Source organism: Helicoverpa zea, chromosome 29 (assembly GCF_022581195.2).
Source record: "Helicoverpa zea isolate HzStark_Cry1AcR chromosome 29, ilHelZeax1.1, whole genome shotgun sequence".
Classification (NCBI taxonomy): Eukaryota; Metazoa; Arthropoda; class Insecta; order Lepidoptera; family Noctuidae; genus Helicoverpa; species Helicoverpa zea.
Window position 1 is genome coordinate 4,005,089 of NC_061480.1, and position 18,498 is coordinate 4,023,586.

General features: G+C 37.3%; 2 protein-coding genes across 2 annotated transcripts; one reads left to right on the forward strand and one right to left on the reverse strand.

Annotated features, from left to right (window-relative positions):
- The first annotated feature begins 240 nt into the window (after positions 1–240).
- Positions 241–16,000, forward strand: LOC124644068 (sorting nexin-7-like). Its single transcript, XM_047183272.1, has 10 exons — positions 241–345; positions 4,687–5,154; positions 5,716–5,835; positions 6,220–6,361; positions 7,087–7,169; positions 7,534–7,625; positions 8,134–8,262; positions 8,750–8,952; positions 11,836–11,881; positions 12,857–16,000. The coding sequence occupies exons 2-10, from the start codon at positions 4,933–4,935 to the stop codon at positions 13,500–13,502; spliced, it is 1,683 nt and encodes a 560-aa protein (XP_047039228.1). The 5' UTR covers positions 241–345; positions 4,687–4,932; the 3' UTR covers positions 13,503–16,000.
- LOC124644069 lies at positions 9,696–11,274 on the reverse strand. The gene is made up of 2 exons (XM_047183273.1): positions 10,852–11,274; positions 9,696–10,269 (listed from the first exon to the last, which is right to left on the reverse strand). The coding sequence occupies exons 1-2, from the start codon at positions 11,098–11,100 to the stop codon at positions 9,985–9,987; spliced, it is 534 nt and encodes a 177-aa protein (XP_047039229.1). The 5' UTR covers positions 11,101–11,274; the 3' UTR covers positions 9,696–9,984.
- Positions 16,001–18,498: the final 2,498 nt, after the last annotated feature.

Below are 18,498 nucleotides of genomic sequence, written 5' to 3' on the forward strand. Positions count from 1 at the left end.
AAACGGCTTCAATATAGCAAACGAAAACCACTTTTTCGGGGAACGCACTGCAAAATGGCAACATTATAATGTTTTTTTTTTTTAATTCGTACATCCAACTACTCGGCTTTTGAGTCAAATTTGAAGTTTTATCGAGAATATCAACTCTAACTTTCCATTTCACGCAAGTACCGTTACAAGAACCAAAAATAAAACAGTCACATCATCACAATAATAATCTGCTTTCCTTAAAAGGAACGTCATTTGTTGTCTGCTGTCATCATCCGCATATTCCTATTGCATTTTATTATTTATTGTTTTTCCATGAAATTATCGTGAAGTTTTCGTGTGTTACTTGATAAAAAGGTAAATTGTTAACTAATAATCGACTTCGACACCAATATCTATACCTTCATAGTGTAAATAAAGTGATAATTAGAGTTTATTGCACGTCAATATCGATCTGTACTGAAATATCTAGGGCAAATATTTTTGCAAGTTTTCACAATCAAAACTATATTTTGGTGCTTGTTATCGCTATCGTGTAACGAGTGCAGTGCTTGAGATAACAACCGGTACAATTGGATGCTCTTAATTAACTAAAAGTAGGATAAATAAGTCAAGTTAAAACGGCCACCAGCACCGTGGATGACGCCGTTGATTAAAATTGCCATGAGACGAAGAGATCGCGCTTTTAGGAAATATAAGAAGATTCGTACGGATGAGAACTGGGAACTTTTCAGGGTTGCTAGGAATCGGTGTAATCAGATGATACGCAACGCTAAACGCCGCCATATATTTGCTCATGTATCATCATCTTCTTCTGCCGATATCTGGAAGTTCTTAGGAACTTTAGGTATTGGTAAATCGCAGAATGTAGACTTTCCTAATACTATTGATTTAAGCGATTTAAATCGCCATTTCTGTGCAACACCTCTTTTGGATCTTCGTATCCAATCGAATACTATCAGTTACATATCTAGTCTACCGCGCCCCAATATAGAACCTTTTCTTTTTGTACCAATCAGTGAAGAAGACACAAAAAAGATAATCCTTTCCATTAAGTCAAAAGCAGTTGGTTATGACAACATAAGTCGTGGCATGATTGTCACTATCCTGGATCAATTGGTACCTGCAATTACCCACATAATTAACTTCTCCCTTTTCACTGGTAAATTCCCTTCACTATGGCGAAAAGCCTACGTGCGTCCTTTACCCAAGATCCCTGTTCCTACCCTTCCCAGTAATTTCCGTCCAATTTCCATTTTACCTTTTCTTTCTAAGGTGCTTGAGGCTTGTGCCCATAAGCAGTTCTCTCGTTTTATATATGTCAATAAAGTTATCAGCCCTTTCCAATCCGGCTTTAGGCCTGGGCATAGCACCTGCTCTGCTCTCCTTAAAGTGACTGGCGATATTCGAACAAGCATGGAGGAAACCAAGCTCACAGTGCTGGTGTTAATTGACTTCTCGAATGCGTTCAATACAGTCAGTCACGATCTCCTGATGCACATCCTATCCTTCTACAAGGTGTCTTCTCAAGCGCTGGATTGGTTCATGTCTTATCTTCAAGACCGCCAGCAGTCAGTACGAGTTGATGAAGTGACATCAAATTGGTGCAAATTGGATGCTGGTGTGCCACAAGGCGGTATTCTTTCTCCACTTTTATTTTCAATTTTTATAAATCTCCTTACTCTTGAACTTCAGTCTGCGTATCATCTTTATGCTGATGACTTGCAATTATATCGTCACTCCAGCCTCGAGGACTTATCTGCTACAATCATGGAATTAAATAATGATCTAGCTGGGTTGAAGAGCTGGGCTGATAGGTTTGGAGTGGCGGTAAATCCTGGCAAGTGCCAAGCTATTTTAGTTGGTAGTAGTCGCATTATGCAAAGAGTGGATTTAAGCAGCTTACCTCCGGTACAATTTGATGGTATGAACATCCCTTATAACTCAAGCGTGAAAAACCTGGGCTTACATATCGACACTACGTTAAGCTGGCAATCTCATATTGGGAGTGTTAGCCAGAAGGTAACAGGTTTGCTGCGCTACTTTTATCGGTTAAAAAACCTTCTCCCGTTCAACGTGAAAGCGATGCTTGTGCGAACCTTGATCTTTCCCATAATTGATTATGGTGATGTTTGCTTCTATGACCTGAATGCAGATCTGCTCAATAAACTTGACCGGCTTCTCAACAATTGCATTCGATTCGTTTTTAATCTCCGCAAGTACGATCATGTGTCTGCTTATCGAGACCAGCTTAGATGGCTGCCAATTAGGCAAAGACGTGAGATGAGAGCATTAACTACTCTATTTTCCATTCTTCATACTCCTTTTTCACCTCCTTATTTATCATGCCACTTCCAGTTTTTGTGTTCTCAACATGACAGAAATTTGCGTTCCTCCAACAACCGTCTACTCCAATGTCCCTCACATCGCACAGATTTCCTTCATTCCTCTTTTTTTGTCCAATCTATTCTTTTATGGAACAAGTTGCCCTCGGAAATTAGGATGATTAATAGCCGATTGACTTTCAAATTGAAGCTTCGTGAGTATCTTCACCAGAGTTTGCAGAATTGACACAACTGTGCACTTGATTTTGTGTTATTTATATATGTATTAAAGTTTATTTAATATTATATATATATGTGTATGTATAATAAGTCTATGTACGTTTATATATTTTCGATTTGTCTCATATACATATTTAGTGCACCTGCCATGAAATTTCTCCTCCACCTAAAGGTTGACTGGTAGAGAACGCCTAAGGCGTTAAGTCCGCCTTTGTACATTGTTTTTTTGTAAAATGTGTGCAAAAAGTATAATAATAAATAAATAAATAGCGAGAGAGATTACGCCCCCTACTTGATTTGTCTAAAAGTTATTTTAAAACAGATAAACAAATATAAGAATGTTATTTTTTGTGATAACTTTCATTTATGCTTTCAAACCACTTTTTGCAATCATATTGCTGTTATTTCGACCATAAATTACCGAACTGCGTTTAGTAGCTATATCACTTAAAAACTATTTCAAGTATTTGAAATATCTAATTTTGTTCTCTTTATCCTGCCTATAAAATTAAGGAAATATTAAAAAATTGTTTATCCTTAAATGATAAACACAGTAATAATATTACAAAAATATACCTAAAATACATACTTGAACATGAAATAAAATAGTGCTTTTAAGATCAAAAGTAATATTATAAAGAAGATTTTTTTGTACTATCCGTTTTCCCGCGATTACACTCGTGTCCTGTAGGAACTACTGCCCGTACCGGGATAAAATATAGCCTATGTTACTCGGGAAGAGTGTAGCTTTCCGACAGTGAAAGTATCTTTGCAGTTCATAAAAAAATTGTTTCAGCAGTTTCAGAGCCTTTTGGGTACAAACAATTTTTTTTTCTTTTTATATATACTAATATTATAAAGCTGAAGAGTTTGTTTGAACGCGCTAATCTCAGGAACTACTGGACCAATTTGAACAATTCTTTCGGTGTTAGATAGCCCATTTATCGAGGAAGGCTATAGGCTACTTTTTATCCGGGTTCGTGCAGAGGTTCCCACGGGATGCAGGTGAAACCGCTGGCAGAAGCTAGTTATAGTATAAATTATAAGGCATGATGTATTGTCCTGTAAAATTAACACAAAATATCTTTCCTAACATTGAATATTCCAAAATAAAACAACACAATCTGAGTCATCTAGATTCAAAGTGAACAATAATAATAAAGACTTTATGTTAATTGTCTTAAGCTATTATGAGTCAGCTTTACACATCTGTATGGTTTCTCACAAAAAATAAATATGTAATGATTTAGTTCACAGCTATTCTATTTTAGTCACTATTTGCATGTAAGTAGAGACTAGAATGAATTAGCATATCTTTAATTAATACTAAAGTTATGATAAAAGAAACAATAAGAGGTTCTTATCTAGTTTCAATATTCAGTTGCTTCTAGTAATATTCAGTTCCATAATATTCATTTTGTCAAGACAGATATGGCCATAGATATATCATATGGAAATTATGTATCGTCATCATCAGCTTTTTTTGATCAACAACAATGATTTTGATCAATCAAAATTGACATTGAAATTGAATTGTATAATTTGTAAAATAAATTAATAATAATTAATTGTAATAGACAGCTGTGTTGCTGGGAAGTTTGTTCTTCACTGCTTCTTCTTTCCAGCTATAACACTAGGAAGTGGTGAAAGGGGGGCGTTTTGAGGGTGCTGTCATTTTTGTAATTTTGAAGTTATAAAGTGTTAATTGTATTAGCCTATTTTAATAAATGATTTTGACTTTGACTTTGACAATAAATATAATTTACTGACATTGTAAATGCAAAAGTAACTCTCTCTTTCATATAATTTTTATGCGGCTGGAAGTAATTCCCCAGAACAGCTATTTCTACTATGTATTGATATCTATCACCTATTTATTACTACTACTAGCTTCTGCCAGAGGTTTCACCCGCATCCCGTGGGAACTACTTCCCGTACCGGGATAAAAAGTAGCTTATAGCCTTCCTCGATAAATGGGCTATCTAACACTGAAAGAAATTTTCAAATCGGACCAGTAGTTCCTGAGATTAGCGCGTTCAAACAAACAAACTCTTCAGCTTTATAATATTAGTATAGATGAATACTCACCACAGCTTTTTATTATCTACTGAAGCCCTATTTTCCACCATTGCAGCACCATGGCGTCGGAGACGAGCTCGGCAGTGCTGGAGCTGAACGATGCGGACACGGAGGAGACGGACGCCACCACCGTGACGGATGACCTGCACGAGGGTCTGCCGCTCATCATGGAACACGGTTATGATATCGCTGTTAAGGTGTGTACTGGTATATTCACAATACATGGCGTCGGAGACGAGCTCGGCAGTGCTGGAGCTGAACGATGCGGACACGGAGGAGACGGACGCCACCACCGTGACGGATGACCTGCACGAGGGTCTGCCGCTCATCATGGAACACGGTTATGATATCGCTGTTAAGGTGTGTACTGGTATATTCACAATACATGGCGTCGGAGACGAGCTCGGCAGTGCTGGAGCTGAACGATGCGGACACGGAGGAGACGGACGCCACCACCGTGACGGATGACCTGCACGAGGGTCTGCCGCTCATCATGGAACACGGTTATGATATCGCTGTTAAGGTGTGTACTGTTATTTGGCATTGCTATATTGGATGGATTATCTCTTGTCCAAGGTTTGGTGACAAATATTGTAATAGAGATAATTCTATGAATGTTTTCTCTCCATAACTCATAGCTAGATAGGTAGAGAACGCCTAATGCATTAAGTCTGCCTTTGTATTTATGTGCAAGAGATACGAAATAAATCATTCTGTAAGTGGAGTACCTACTAGTTAAAATAGTCCAGATATTGCATGATCTATGGAAATTATTAGATGCGATTTTGAACTTGTGACATTTTCTTGCCGTTTCAGTATTAGTTGTGTGTTTGCTATGTCCAGGTACCCAGTAGCTTTTTATTGAGCACTTACCTGAGAAAAAATCTTTTATTAATACCAGCTTCCGCAATCTGTCTGACATATTTATACATCAGTGTACCGGGTTACAAAGTATCATAAAGTCTTCCTCCACAAATGGACTATCTAAAATCGAAACATTTTTTCAATATGTAAACAAGCAAACTCTTCAGCCCTATAATACCAGTATATACCTATTCAATAGTTAATAATATTGTACCTGCAGGTGGACGCGCCAATGAAGCAGCTATCGACGCTGGAGACCTATGTGACGTACCGCGTGCGCTGCGTGTGTGCTCGCTGGCCCGCGCCGCCATACGTGAGAAGGAGATACAACCATTTTAAGGTAAGTTATTTTAAACATTTATGACCGTTCCCAATATTAAATCTATATGTTGATAGTCAGCAATACCTACTAAAAGTATTAATTTGGACTATCTAGTAGATAAATTCAAATATTAAAGGGTATTTTCGTAAATTACCACATTTTTTTTAAGAATTAAATAATAAGTAATCTATATGTTTACATAAATCTATCAAACTTTTCAACATCAACGTCTGTTTCGCATTCACGCGAAAACTATTGAATGAAAATTGGAACTCGGATAGTCCATACTACAAGCTACTTTTTATACGAGTGAGAAAGGTTGCATCCTCGGATTGCCTTGCATGCATGGGTGGATTGGCAGAGATAAGCTGGTATTTTAATACATTTATCCTTTTGTTCTAGCTCCTCCACAAACGTCTCTGCGGAGCCCACCCCTTACTGGCTCCTCCCGCCCTCCCTCCTCTGCACTCGGCGCGACAACAACTGGACCGATACTCGCCCTCTTTCGTAGCACTCCGCACCTGCGCCCTGCACGCCTTCCTTGGTGAGTACCAGCCCTCTGATACTCTTACAGCCTTTGTATCGTCTGTCGGGGCTGCGGGATTGTTCTTGCGAGTTACCGCGGCCCTGGTACATACGCGGCCTACGACGGAACACGACGGTTTTTAATCAGTAAGAGTCTGACACTCCCTCACCGCTGCTAACCCACAGCGGGAGGCATTTGATGATTTTTGACGTCGTTAAAAAAAAGCCTTTTTATCTTCCCACTGCTGGGCTGCGACCTCCTCTAACACGGAGAAGGATTGAGCATTAATCACCACGCTTGCTCAATGCGGGTTGGTGAAATCAGACTTTATAGTCCAGGTATCCCCAAAATATACTTAGAAAGTACAGACAATTGCATTGGTACTTGCCTGACCTGGAATCGAACCTACACCCTCATACTTTAGAGTTTAGAGGTTGGTTCTTTACCCACTAGGCCTCCACAACTTTTTCCATCTGTCTAGGCGCTTCCTTATATTGTTCTTGATTTAAAATAGGAAAGTTCTCCATTGGCTGTCTGCTTCCACTGTGTTCGGATGCCTGAGTATTGTACAAGGAGCGATTGCCTAGCTGACCTCCTAAACCCAGTTACCCGGGCAACCCAATACCCCTTGGTTAGACTGGTGTCGGACTACTGGCTTCTGACTACCCGTAACGACTGTCAAAGATGTTCAAATGACAGCCGTAACAATTAATTACAATAATGATTGTATATTTTATTCATAGAGCGAGTGGCGAAGCACCCCATCTTAACACACAGCGATGACTTTAGATTATTCCTCACCACACCTGATGAAGAATTTGATAAGGTATGAATTTTTTTGAGCTTATTAAGTTATTTTTAACTAGATCAGTATAGAATAATTTTTGGTGGCAATATACCAACAACATTTCCTTTTGTTAATCCAATAAAAAAGTCAAACGGTGAAATAATATGAATTCACAATACAAGAAATCTAGGAACAAAGACAAAAAAAAAACTGTCGGATTGAGTACCACCTCATGTTTTTGAAAGTCTGTTAAAAATATAAAAAACTTCCTGTGTCAGAAATCAACAAACTACCCATGTATTATAAGTTGCATAAAACTTATGCAAAGTAAGTATCTTTTTCATAATTTTCTGCCTTGTGTTGTCATGTTCACTTATTTATGTAGTAATGTGTTTTTGCACAGGTTTTCAAGAGTGAGAACAGTGCGTTAAACCTGTGGGGACTGAGCAGTGCTTTGTATGGCACTGGAGAATCTAAAACCGCCAACGGACCTAGGTATGTACCACTATCCTACATTATTTTTATGTATAAATAAATAATACATAGGTAACATAAAGTAACAGAATTACATATTATGTATTTGCAAAAGGGTTAATTTTGACAAACTTTTGAAACATTTGACACACATCACATCAAACATCTTAAAATCTGCTTTGCTGTCTTTCATGCAGAAAAATTAAGGAAACTTAATGAAAGTTTAGAGGTAGAGCCTGAGAAAGGAAATAGGCTACTTTTACTTATTATTATTAACTTTAAGCCAATCTACTTAAACCCAATGGCGGAAAGTGGTTCTTGGTGACCAGGACTTGGTAAAACCGGAGGAAAACTGGATTTTGATGAAACTTGGCCTTTATTTATCTTATCTCTGAGAATAATATACAGGCCTACATATATTTCTATACTATATGGAAATCAATTCTGGGGAAACAGCTAGTTGTATCTTGAAGACATTATTTGGTTTTTATAGGCCATATAAACGAATTATTGAACCTTCTCCTCCCAGGGTGCAGGACCCGGAGTTCAGGTCGGCGTCGGAGTACCTGCAGTCGCTGCAGCACAAGCTGACGGCGTTGTGTGCACTCACCACTAAGCTGCACAAGAGCACTCTAGCGCTCAGCACTGAGTTTATGGGGTAAGTTGGTACATTAACCATGTAACTCCAGCGGTAACCAAAACAGCCGACCGTTGGTCAGATCGGTGATATGATAGCTGAAAATAGTTCGGTTACACTTGTAGTTAAATGCTGCGTAAAATGTGTATTTATTTATTGTACGTGTGTTGATTTGAATTTCAAAGTTTGAGGAGGATTTTTGGAACCATTGTTAGGTATAAAATGATAAAAATGTTGGTTTATTAAGACTTTTATGAAAGTGTAGACTCTCACCAGTTCACGGTTCCAAGGAGTGGTTACCACCAAACTTACTTAGTATCATCTATAGTGCGTCTATAGCTCTATAGCGTACTAATATTATAAAGCTGAAGAGTATGTTTGTTTGCTTGACCGCGCTAATTTCAGAAACAGATTTCAGTGTCAGGTAGCCTACTTGTCCAAGACAGCTATACATATTGTGGGTACTTTCTTTCTTTCGTAGAAATTAACAACCCCATTTTCACCACAGCATGAAACGAGCCTGCGACGCATGGTCCGCTCAAGCGGGCGGCCGATTATCAGCCGCCGCTGCCGCCTGCGCGGCCGGCGCCGCTAGTGCCTGTGCGGCCACCGCCCGCCGCCCCACGCTACAGCATCGCGCTGTGCTGCCGTTGTTAGCGGCCTATGCTGGGGCTCATGTCGCTAAGATTGGACAGAGGGATCAAGTACATGGTGAGTAGTCAAAAGTTAGGGTTGGCTGATGATCAGCCGCACCCATCTACCAGCTGTGAATGACGCCATGCCGCCACCGCCCGGCGGCAGACGCTGCAGCACGTTACGAGTAGTTAGAAGCCAGAAAGTCCGACAAACACTAGCTCTCACCTGCATCTAGTTAGACTGGAAGCCGTCTTCAACATGAAAAATGCTACGTGACTGGGTTGAGGAGGTCAGATAGACAGTGGTTCCTTGTGATAGACTGGTACTCAGCTGAATCCAGTTAGACATTGGTAGCCACCGCCCGCCGCCCCACGCTGCAGCACCGCGCTGTACTGCCGTTGTTAGCGGCGTATGCTGGGGCTCATGTCGCTAAGATTGGACAGAGGAATCAAGTACATGGTGAGTTTTAAAAATGTAGGGTTGGCTGATTATCAGCCGCGGCCGATGATAAGCCGCAGCTGTCTACCAGCTGTGCACGACGTCTGCATTAAGTTAGGGGCGACTGAGTATCAGCCGTGTCGTGTTGCCGCTGTTGGCGGCCTATGCTGGTGCTCATGTCACTAAGATTGGACAGAGGGATCAGGTATATGCATGGTGAGTGTGAAAAGTATAGATTTTAGCCAAGTATGTTAGAGTAGGCTTCCAGTCTAACAGGATGCAGCTGGTTGTCCGACTTACTGGCTTCTGAGCCAGTCTTTTTGCTGATAGCTGCATATGCTAATGCACATGTCACTAAGGTTGGACAAAGAAATCAGGTGTTTGGTGAGTAGTCAAAAAATTATTTATTTTCTGTGTTATTTTCAGGAGTAAATTCTCTAGATATTCATTCAAAATACAATACTGCACACAAATGACAGTTTTAATATTAATTTACACAGTTTACAATACATATTTACAAAATGCAAAAAAAACATACATTCAAATTATTCTAAATATATATTTTTTAATTTATCCACATTTCTATCAACTGTTAACAAAACCACATTGAATGGCAATGCTGATTCTTTGACCAAAATATATAATATACGAAACAAAATATATTTAATACTAAATACATGCTTCAAAATTAGTCATCATAACTTTTCTAACGGGCATTTTTCTGGTCAATATAGCTTTTAAAATAGACCCTTCAGATATATCCGGTTTGATATCACCGATTTCGTCTTCGTACGATTGACTAGGTATTTGAAATTCTACCTGACAAGTACCGATAGGGTCTAATTTTTGTTTGATTCTGGCAATCATGTTTATTTCTTGGTTTGGTAGAGCAATTTCTAGTAGTTTTTTGTCTTTTATGGTTGATGTGCTCCGTAATATTTTTCTTGTAGGTGCCTGTAAAGATAAAAGATGAATGTTATATTGACTAGTCTTAATATAAGACTTATTATCTTCCTAGCCTTTTTTTAACTACTTATTATGTTGAGTCAGCTTCCAGTCAAACGGGATGCAGCTGGGTATTGGTGTGCTACATGGAGCTACTGCCTGTCTGACTTCCACAACCCAGTTACCAGGCAACATGATAACCCTTGCTACCCCTTCATAAGACTGGATATTTACCAACTCTAGACTAATATGATAAAGAAGAAACATTTTTTGCACAATTGCTTGTACCCTAAAGGCTACAAAACCACAGAACCAATTTGATCTTTCACTGTTGAATAGCTACTTTATCCCCAAGTAACATAGGCTATATTTTATCCCATGGGACACAAGTAAAAGAATAACATAAGTAAAGGACACGTATAGATTTACACTAACAACCATGCTTATCTTTCTATCCAATATATGAAAGGACCTTGAAATAAAATTGATGGTCACACATCCACAGACAGACTATAACAATTATAGCTTAACCTTGACAAAATCAATGTATTTAATAACTCAAATAATAATCAATAATGTATATTAACTTACCTGTTCTTCCTCAATGATGGACGAAGTAATTTCATTGTGTTTCTGTACGATTTGAAATCTGTTATAACATTTTTGATGATAACCTATGTTTAACTGAGAGTTTTTTGGCAAAACAATATCCTTGAAATTCAAATTTGACTTCTTCCTTGCAGCCAGCACTTTTCTACATATTTTTAATTTGTCGTTTGTGAATTTTAACGTGTAAACTTTTTTGTTGCATAGAAAACAAGGTCGGGCTTTTAAATCCATTTTTAAACCACGTTCTTACGTATTTTCAGTCGAATTATTATTTGATATTGTTAATAATACACTTATTTACGTATTTAATAATACACTTATTTACGTTTTTTAGTTAAATTATGACCAAAATTAGTCGAAATTCGTCAAAACACTGCTGTATTGTGAACTCAGCTAAGTGTCAATGTCAACTGACCAATTACCTCGGGCGTTGCGTTCCGTGTTCGAAAATATAACATTTTTTCAATAAAACATACATTGGATTTAACGGTTCACTTCCGTGTTATAAATACGAGATTATTATCCAAATGACTGTTTTCATTTAGGTGAAATTTAACTTAGATATAGATTGAAAAGTTAGATGCATAGATGCGTGAAGTATACTTCTCTTCATATAACTCTGCCTTCTGAAGTTAGTTTCATTTGACGCCTCGCGCGTGCGTTTTAGTATTTTTTTTGTACATTTTGATTGTTGTGAAGTCACTAGTAGTTAATTTCACAGCGGTAAAGTTGTGAGACGAGAACTGTAGTTCATTTTGTTAGTAAATAAGTTTTGGGTAGGATGAAAGGAAAAAAATCTCTTGTATTGTTAAGTTAGAGTCAAGCGTTGCGCGCAAACATTTCTAAAATAATCGCGAATTTGCAATCTTTATGCGCGAACACTCACTTCGTGCATATTTCTTTCGTGAAAATTTTTGGTAAAATCTTGATATTAAATTAATCTATTTTTGTATTCTCTCGTTTCAGCGGCATACGTAGCTGGGACCAACACAACAGATGAACTTCATAACAGGTAATTTATGATTTAAGATTAGGTACTTTTAAACCGCTATAAGGTCCTCTGACAGCCAAATTAAAGCATATCTCGATATTTAAAAATTTGAAAATTAACCTCGGTCACCATGGCTAAGTATGACTTTCTTCCTCCTGCCCTGTTAATAATTTTATTTGGGGTCGCTGGTATCTTCCGCTTCCATTCTTCCCTGTCACTCGTCATACTGACACTCGCTCCCTTCCTATTCATATCATCTTTCAGGCAATCCATCCATCTTTTCTTAGGTCTTCCTCTTCCTCTCCATCTATCTACATTCATACTTAGCACGGATCAATATGCGTATCGTGGATGGCTACAGACATTTTTTTTTATCCGTGTGCGCGGAGTTGGTCTCACAGGACTCTGGTATCACCTAAGGCGGAAACTAGTATGGAATAATATACGCGATATACCTAAAAGATGTGTTAGTTGGCCTTGAGTGCTGACCTTAGTATTATCATCACTACATAAGGTCAAATATGTATGTTCACCTTGCCGCTTCAATTTGGACCTTATGACGTGTAAATAAAGGTCGCTTCCTGGTTGCAACGATTCAAGGTTTCATTGAGTAGACTAGATTAGTGATAATATTATGTGGCTAGAATCTATACCTGCTTATTGCTGCTATAATGCTGATGGGAGTTTGTTTCGTTGAACGCGCTAATTCTAGGAACTACTGGTCCGATTTAAAAAGTTATTTCTGTGTTTGATAGCTTATTTGTCGAGGAAGCTTAGGCTATTGCCATCCTCGAAAGTGGACTATCTAAAATAAGGGATTTTTTCAATTAGCAGTACTTAGTAGTTACAGAGATTAGCGCGTTTAACAAACAAACAAACTCATAAACTTTATAATATTAGGTGTAGATTGAATAAATGACACGATTAATTCATTATTATTCTAGAAATAAAATGTTACCATTGATTAATTTAAATGAACTTAAACTTTGTCCACAGGTTAGAACAAGCATCAGAAGCACTAAGATCAGAACTATCAGACTGGGTACCAAAAACCCGGTCAGAAATCAAGACAATACTCCTAGATCTAGCAGACAGACAGGTAAACTTACACACACAAACTCTCCTAGGATGGGAACATGCTTTAAAACTAGCCTCCGAGTCTAACATAGAAGAAATTTTCAAAACTGTCTCAAAAACTGCAGTTCAGAACTTATCCCCTTCTAGGTGTAGGTCTGAAATGACTCCAACGGAAACGGAAAGAGATTTAGATGATTACAGCGAAGAATTTGACGCAAACAGCCATGACGATTTTGAATCTAATCACGTTTATGATGATGACAGGGTCGTTGATTCAAAATTGAATTTGGAAAATGATTCCGATTCTAAAATGCTTGTTAATGATTTTGATTCTAAATTGGAGTTGGATAATAAGAACGATTCTTTAAATGCGAATGTTAAGGTTGATACAGAGGATGTGATAGAAAATTCTGCTGTTAAAACACAGGAAGAAATTATTAATGAGATTTTAGATGATACGACAACGGAAGCTTCAAGTAGTGACTTGAAACCAAAATCGTCGGATTCCAAAAGCGATGGAATTTCAGATCCGTTAAGAGATTTCACAGATGTTGATCTATCATGATTTTGTGATTCACTTTTAATTGGTTTACTCAAAGATTTGTAGCCTTGATCAAGGAACTGGGATCGCCAGTTCCTTTCGGATTTTAATGAAGCATTTGATACTGTCAAGCAGTAGGTTTTACTGTGTTTCTGGCACTTTTCTGCCGTAGTTTGGTCTTTAATGATTATTAACAGACGAGAGGACGATTTTCGACTTTATTTCAACAACTATAAGGTTGTAAATGCAGAGTATGTAGAAGAAAAATTTGAGGGGTGTCACTAGGCAGTATGTTTGGTCCAGTACGTTTTAGGTACGTCTGTGAGATTATTTGATATTTCGAATAACATATGAAAGTATTGCAATAAAATTTGGAGTGGATAATTCTGTAAATATTGATTCTGATCTAATTTTAAGTAGGTTTAATTGATTTTAATATACAGTTTTGGCATCGAATAATTGAATTAACTCGCAACCTGTAGTTGTTTTTTTGTTTAATAAAATCTGCGTTTATTAATCATTTAATAAAAATACAAGAATAAATATTATATTGTTTTTGTGTATTACTCCAGGTTTTTTGTTATAATGGTGAATCTAGATATTATTTACCAAATACAAAGCTCATTTTGAAGATTTCTTATATATTTGGTCGACGCCGCGGGCAAAACTTATATTTAATACTAAGACAATATAAAAATGTATCCAAAGCAATGTTTAAAAATATCATATCATAATACACCTGTTATACAATTTAGTTTAATTCGTAATTACTTAATTACCTGGCCAGTTTCACCGGTTACTGATAAAGTCTCTCAGGTCATCATCCTCCGAGCCTTTTCCCAACTATGTTGGGGTCGGCTTGCAGTCTAACCGGATGCAGCTGAGTACCAGTGTGCCACAAGGAGCGACTGCCTATCTGATCTCCTCAATCCAGTTACCCGGGCAACCCGATACACCTCGGTAGACTGGTGTCAGACTTACTGGCTTCTGACTAACCGTAACGACTGCCAAGGATGTTCAATGACAGCCTGATACTGATGATGTCATAGCCTGTCAGGTACTTATCTGACAGATAATCTATAAGTAACTTTTATTTCACATGTTGCGAGTAGCAATATAAGCAGCCTTTATCTGTCAGATAGCGTTAACTATCGAATAGCAACACTTTATCAGCAACCAGTGAAACTGGGTGTGAAACTATATTGTAATTGTTCGGCCTTAGAAGTCACTTTTTAACTTATTGTGAAAAGGTGGTATTACATTTATCAAAGACTATCTGAATTCCAGCGGTTTTACGCACGTCCTGTGGGAACTACTACCCGTACCCGTATTTATAAATGCGACAGTAACTGTCTTTCGCGCTTTATTTCACACGAATACTACGTAACCAATTTACATAAAATTTGGTAAAAAAATTGGTGGTTTGGTAAAAACAAGTGGAAAAATAATTTATTTTGTTAAAACATGGGTATATGTTTACTGGAACCTGCTTTTTAGCCTGGTGCTGGAAGAAGTTTCCTCGGGACGCCGGTAGAACTGCAGATAACATTAAAAAAATGGTTTTTAATAAGTGTAACACCAGCCTAAAGATGAATGAAACTATGTGTACAATGAGAAAGCCAAATGATTGTATATTTTAAATTATTACATAAAACTAGCATTTATTGTTATTGGAGAAATATGATCAAAATCTATTTTTCTATGATAGATACTGATGTATGTAATTTTGAATTAACTATTATCATCTGCCTAGTCTTTTTCCAACTATGTTGGGGTTAAAAACGGCAAAATTATTTGACGTGTGACTACGGTACTGGAACGTAATTTGATTTTTGTTTGTTTTTCTCTAATTATTTTTGGTTCACACTCTGATGAATGCAAATAAATGTATATCGCTATGTTGCGCTTTCCTTACAGCTATTCCCAATATTCTATTTATCTGTTCTCGCGCTAACTAGAGATAGGTATTTATCCTATAACTTGTATGAGACTAATATCAAAACTCTCTATCTAGCAAACAAATCAACGGATAGATAAGAAAGTTGGAAATAGCCATTAGTGGCGTTTATCATTGTGAATTTGTTGAAGTTCTCGCCAAACTTTAGTGCATACCGGAATATTGCGCACCGCTGCGCTAAAACCATTCTAGGGCCCAAGTTTCCCCCAGTGGGGCCCACCAGGGTCAAAGCCTGCCGGAGCTGCGGGATTGTTCGCGCGAGTTATCGCGGCGCTGTCGGCGCTGTAAGAAGGAACTTCTTAAGAATTAACATGGTGGGCTCTCACGCTGCTATCCCATAGCGGGAGTCGTCATTTGATTTCTCATCGAAAAAAAGGTTAGATACAGACGCCATTAAGTTTGGTGAGACATATTTCAACTGCCCAGAAAATATTTTTAATCCTACTGTTCCACTTGATAGCAATAATTCACTGTAACCACATTTCCTTGGTATTTTTAGATAATTATAATGTTGTGTAAATATATCATCGCAATATGTTTGTATATAAAGGAATATTTATTCAAATAATTGTTTTATTTACCTTTAGGGTCAATTCCCACTGAAAGAGCAGCGGCCGGCAGCGGCCGTAAGAGCACGGACAATGTGAGAGCGCGGCGCCGCGCTCGCGCTCAATCACTCGCATTTACGGCCGCTGCTACTGCCCGTACCGGGATAAAATATGGGGGCTATGTTATTCGGGAAAAGTGTAGCTTTCCAACTGTGAAAGTATTTTTCTAATCAAGTGGTTCAAGTGTAGTTTCGGAGCGTTTGAGGTACAAACAAAAACATGATTCCTGTTTTTAATATTTTTACCGATAACTTGTCACAGCGGCTTCGCCCGCGTCCCAATGGATGTTTGTGTTATTGCCCGCCGAGAGGGAGTATTGCAATTTTTGTATCAGACATCCCTGCCACAGTCGACAAGACAACTAATAACTCTAAAAGCTCAGCAAACCAGCTTTCAACTATAAAAACTTATCAAAATTTGTTCATTTGGTTAAAAGCTACGGTGCCACAGCACACACTTTTTGCGTGGTCGGCTAAAAAAGGGTATAAATAAAACACAAAAAAATACCTTATTCAATACTATAATAATTCACATAAGCCGACTGGGATAGGACAACATAACATCGAAATACATTTAACTTATTATGATCTACAGTTAGGCGTAATTTATATACCAACGTAAGTACTATTCCATACAACTAGCTTCTGACAGCTTCACCTCTTCGCGCACATGGTTAAAAATTAGCCTATAGACTTGTATAAATGAGCTGTCTAACATGTGAAAGAATGATTTAAATTGGTTCAGTAGTTCCTAAGATTGGTGTGTTCAAACAAATTTCAGCTTAATAATATAAGTAAAGATATTATAGACAATACATTATATACTTACTAGCTTTTTCCCGCGACTTCGTTCGCGTGGAATAGTGACTTCCGGCAGATTTTTGGTTTTACCCACATAGTTCCCGATCTCGCGGGATTTTTGAGAAGTTCCCGCTCCCGCAGGATGAATTAAAACAATAACATGAACCGTACACGTGTAATGACACCATTGCGCGATTAACGCCATCTATCTACGGAGCATAGGAACAGCTCGACATTTGACCAATAGATGGCACTGTATGTCCGTAATAAATTTTATTTTTTATTTTTTGTAATAAAAACTATCCTATGTCCTTTCTCAAGTTTCAAACTATGTCTGTACCAAATTTCACACAAATCGGTTCAGTAGTTTAGGCGTGAAGAAAAGACAGATAGACAGACAGAAAGACAGAGTTACTTTCGCATTTATAATATTAGTTTGGATAGCCCATATAAACCTGAAAATACTAATGGTACGTCGGTAATAAAAGTCAATACACTATTAAAATTACAAAAACAAACCTCAATTGCAAGATGTGTTCAGGATATTTTGTAATTTTACGATCCCCATTATTTTGTTCTGTAAATATTTAATAATTTTATCATTTTGGCTGTGTTCATGGACTTTCGTTACTAACTGTATCCTCCCGAATGAACGATCCAATAATAAGTATTACATTCCAAAAATTATAGTTCTAAATGAATATTGTTCTACTAAATAGTAAAAAAAACTGCGATTTCGGTATGCTAATAATTTTGTACGTACACAGGGTGGTTCAGAAAGCGTAAATCTGTCTCTTTGCGATAAGCTCAAAAACTGGTGATCTCATTTTCATGCGCTTTTTGAACTACCCCGTATTTTCATTAAATATATAAAACTATTATTTCTATTTATATGACCTATACAAATTTTTGATCCATCAAATTATTTTAAAATACATATAAGTTCCTTCATTTTATTTCATAAAATAGGTACCTAAAAATTGCAGATTATTCATTCTAAATAAATATTTGCTAGCACATTCTTATAATTTAAAATATTCAAAATCTATAAAACTGTAGCTCATGATATTATCAATCAATCAACTTTTAGGTAATACACAAATATATATTATATGACCAGATCATTTCTTATTTCAAAAGAAATAGGTAAGTATAATTATTTTCTTTTCTACATAATTATAATACTCTGGTCAACCGTTTCACCCTTACAAGACTCTCAATAAATGAGCTATCTGACGATAAAAAACATTTTTCAAATAGATTTTGAACATTTTGAATTTATGTACTTATTACAAAGCATACATAAAGTAGGGTCATTTAATATCATTCCATAGGACTCGCATCTAATATTGAAAACTCCATCTGAGAAAGCACTCAAGTAAAGATAAACAATTTTCATCATCATCATCCAGTCTAACCGGATGTAGCTGAGTACTAGAGCTACAAGGAGCGACTGCCTATCTGACCTCCTCAACCCAGTTACCCGGGCAACCCAGTGCCCCTTGTTAAGACTGGATAATCTTCATATCAACGTAAATACATGAATATCAATTGAATAATTGGACGTAGTTATGCAGAAACGTTCCAACCCACTGTACGCGTAAATGCTTATATCTCAAATTAAACTTGAATTTGAGATATAAGCATTTACGCGT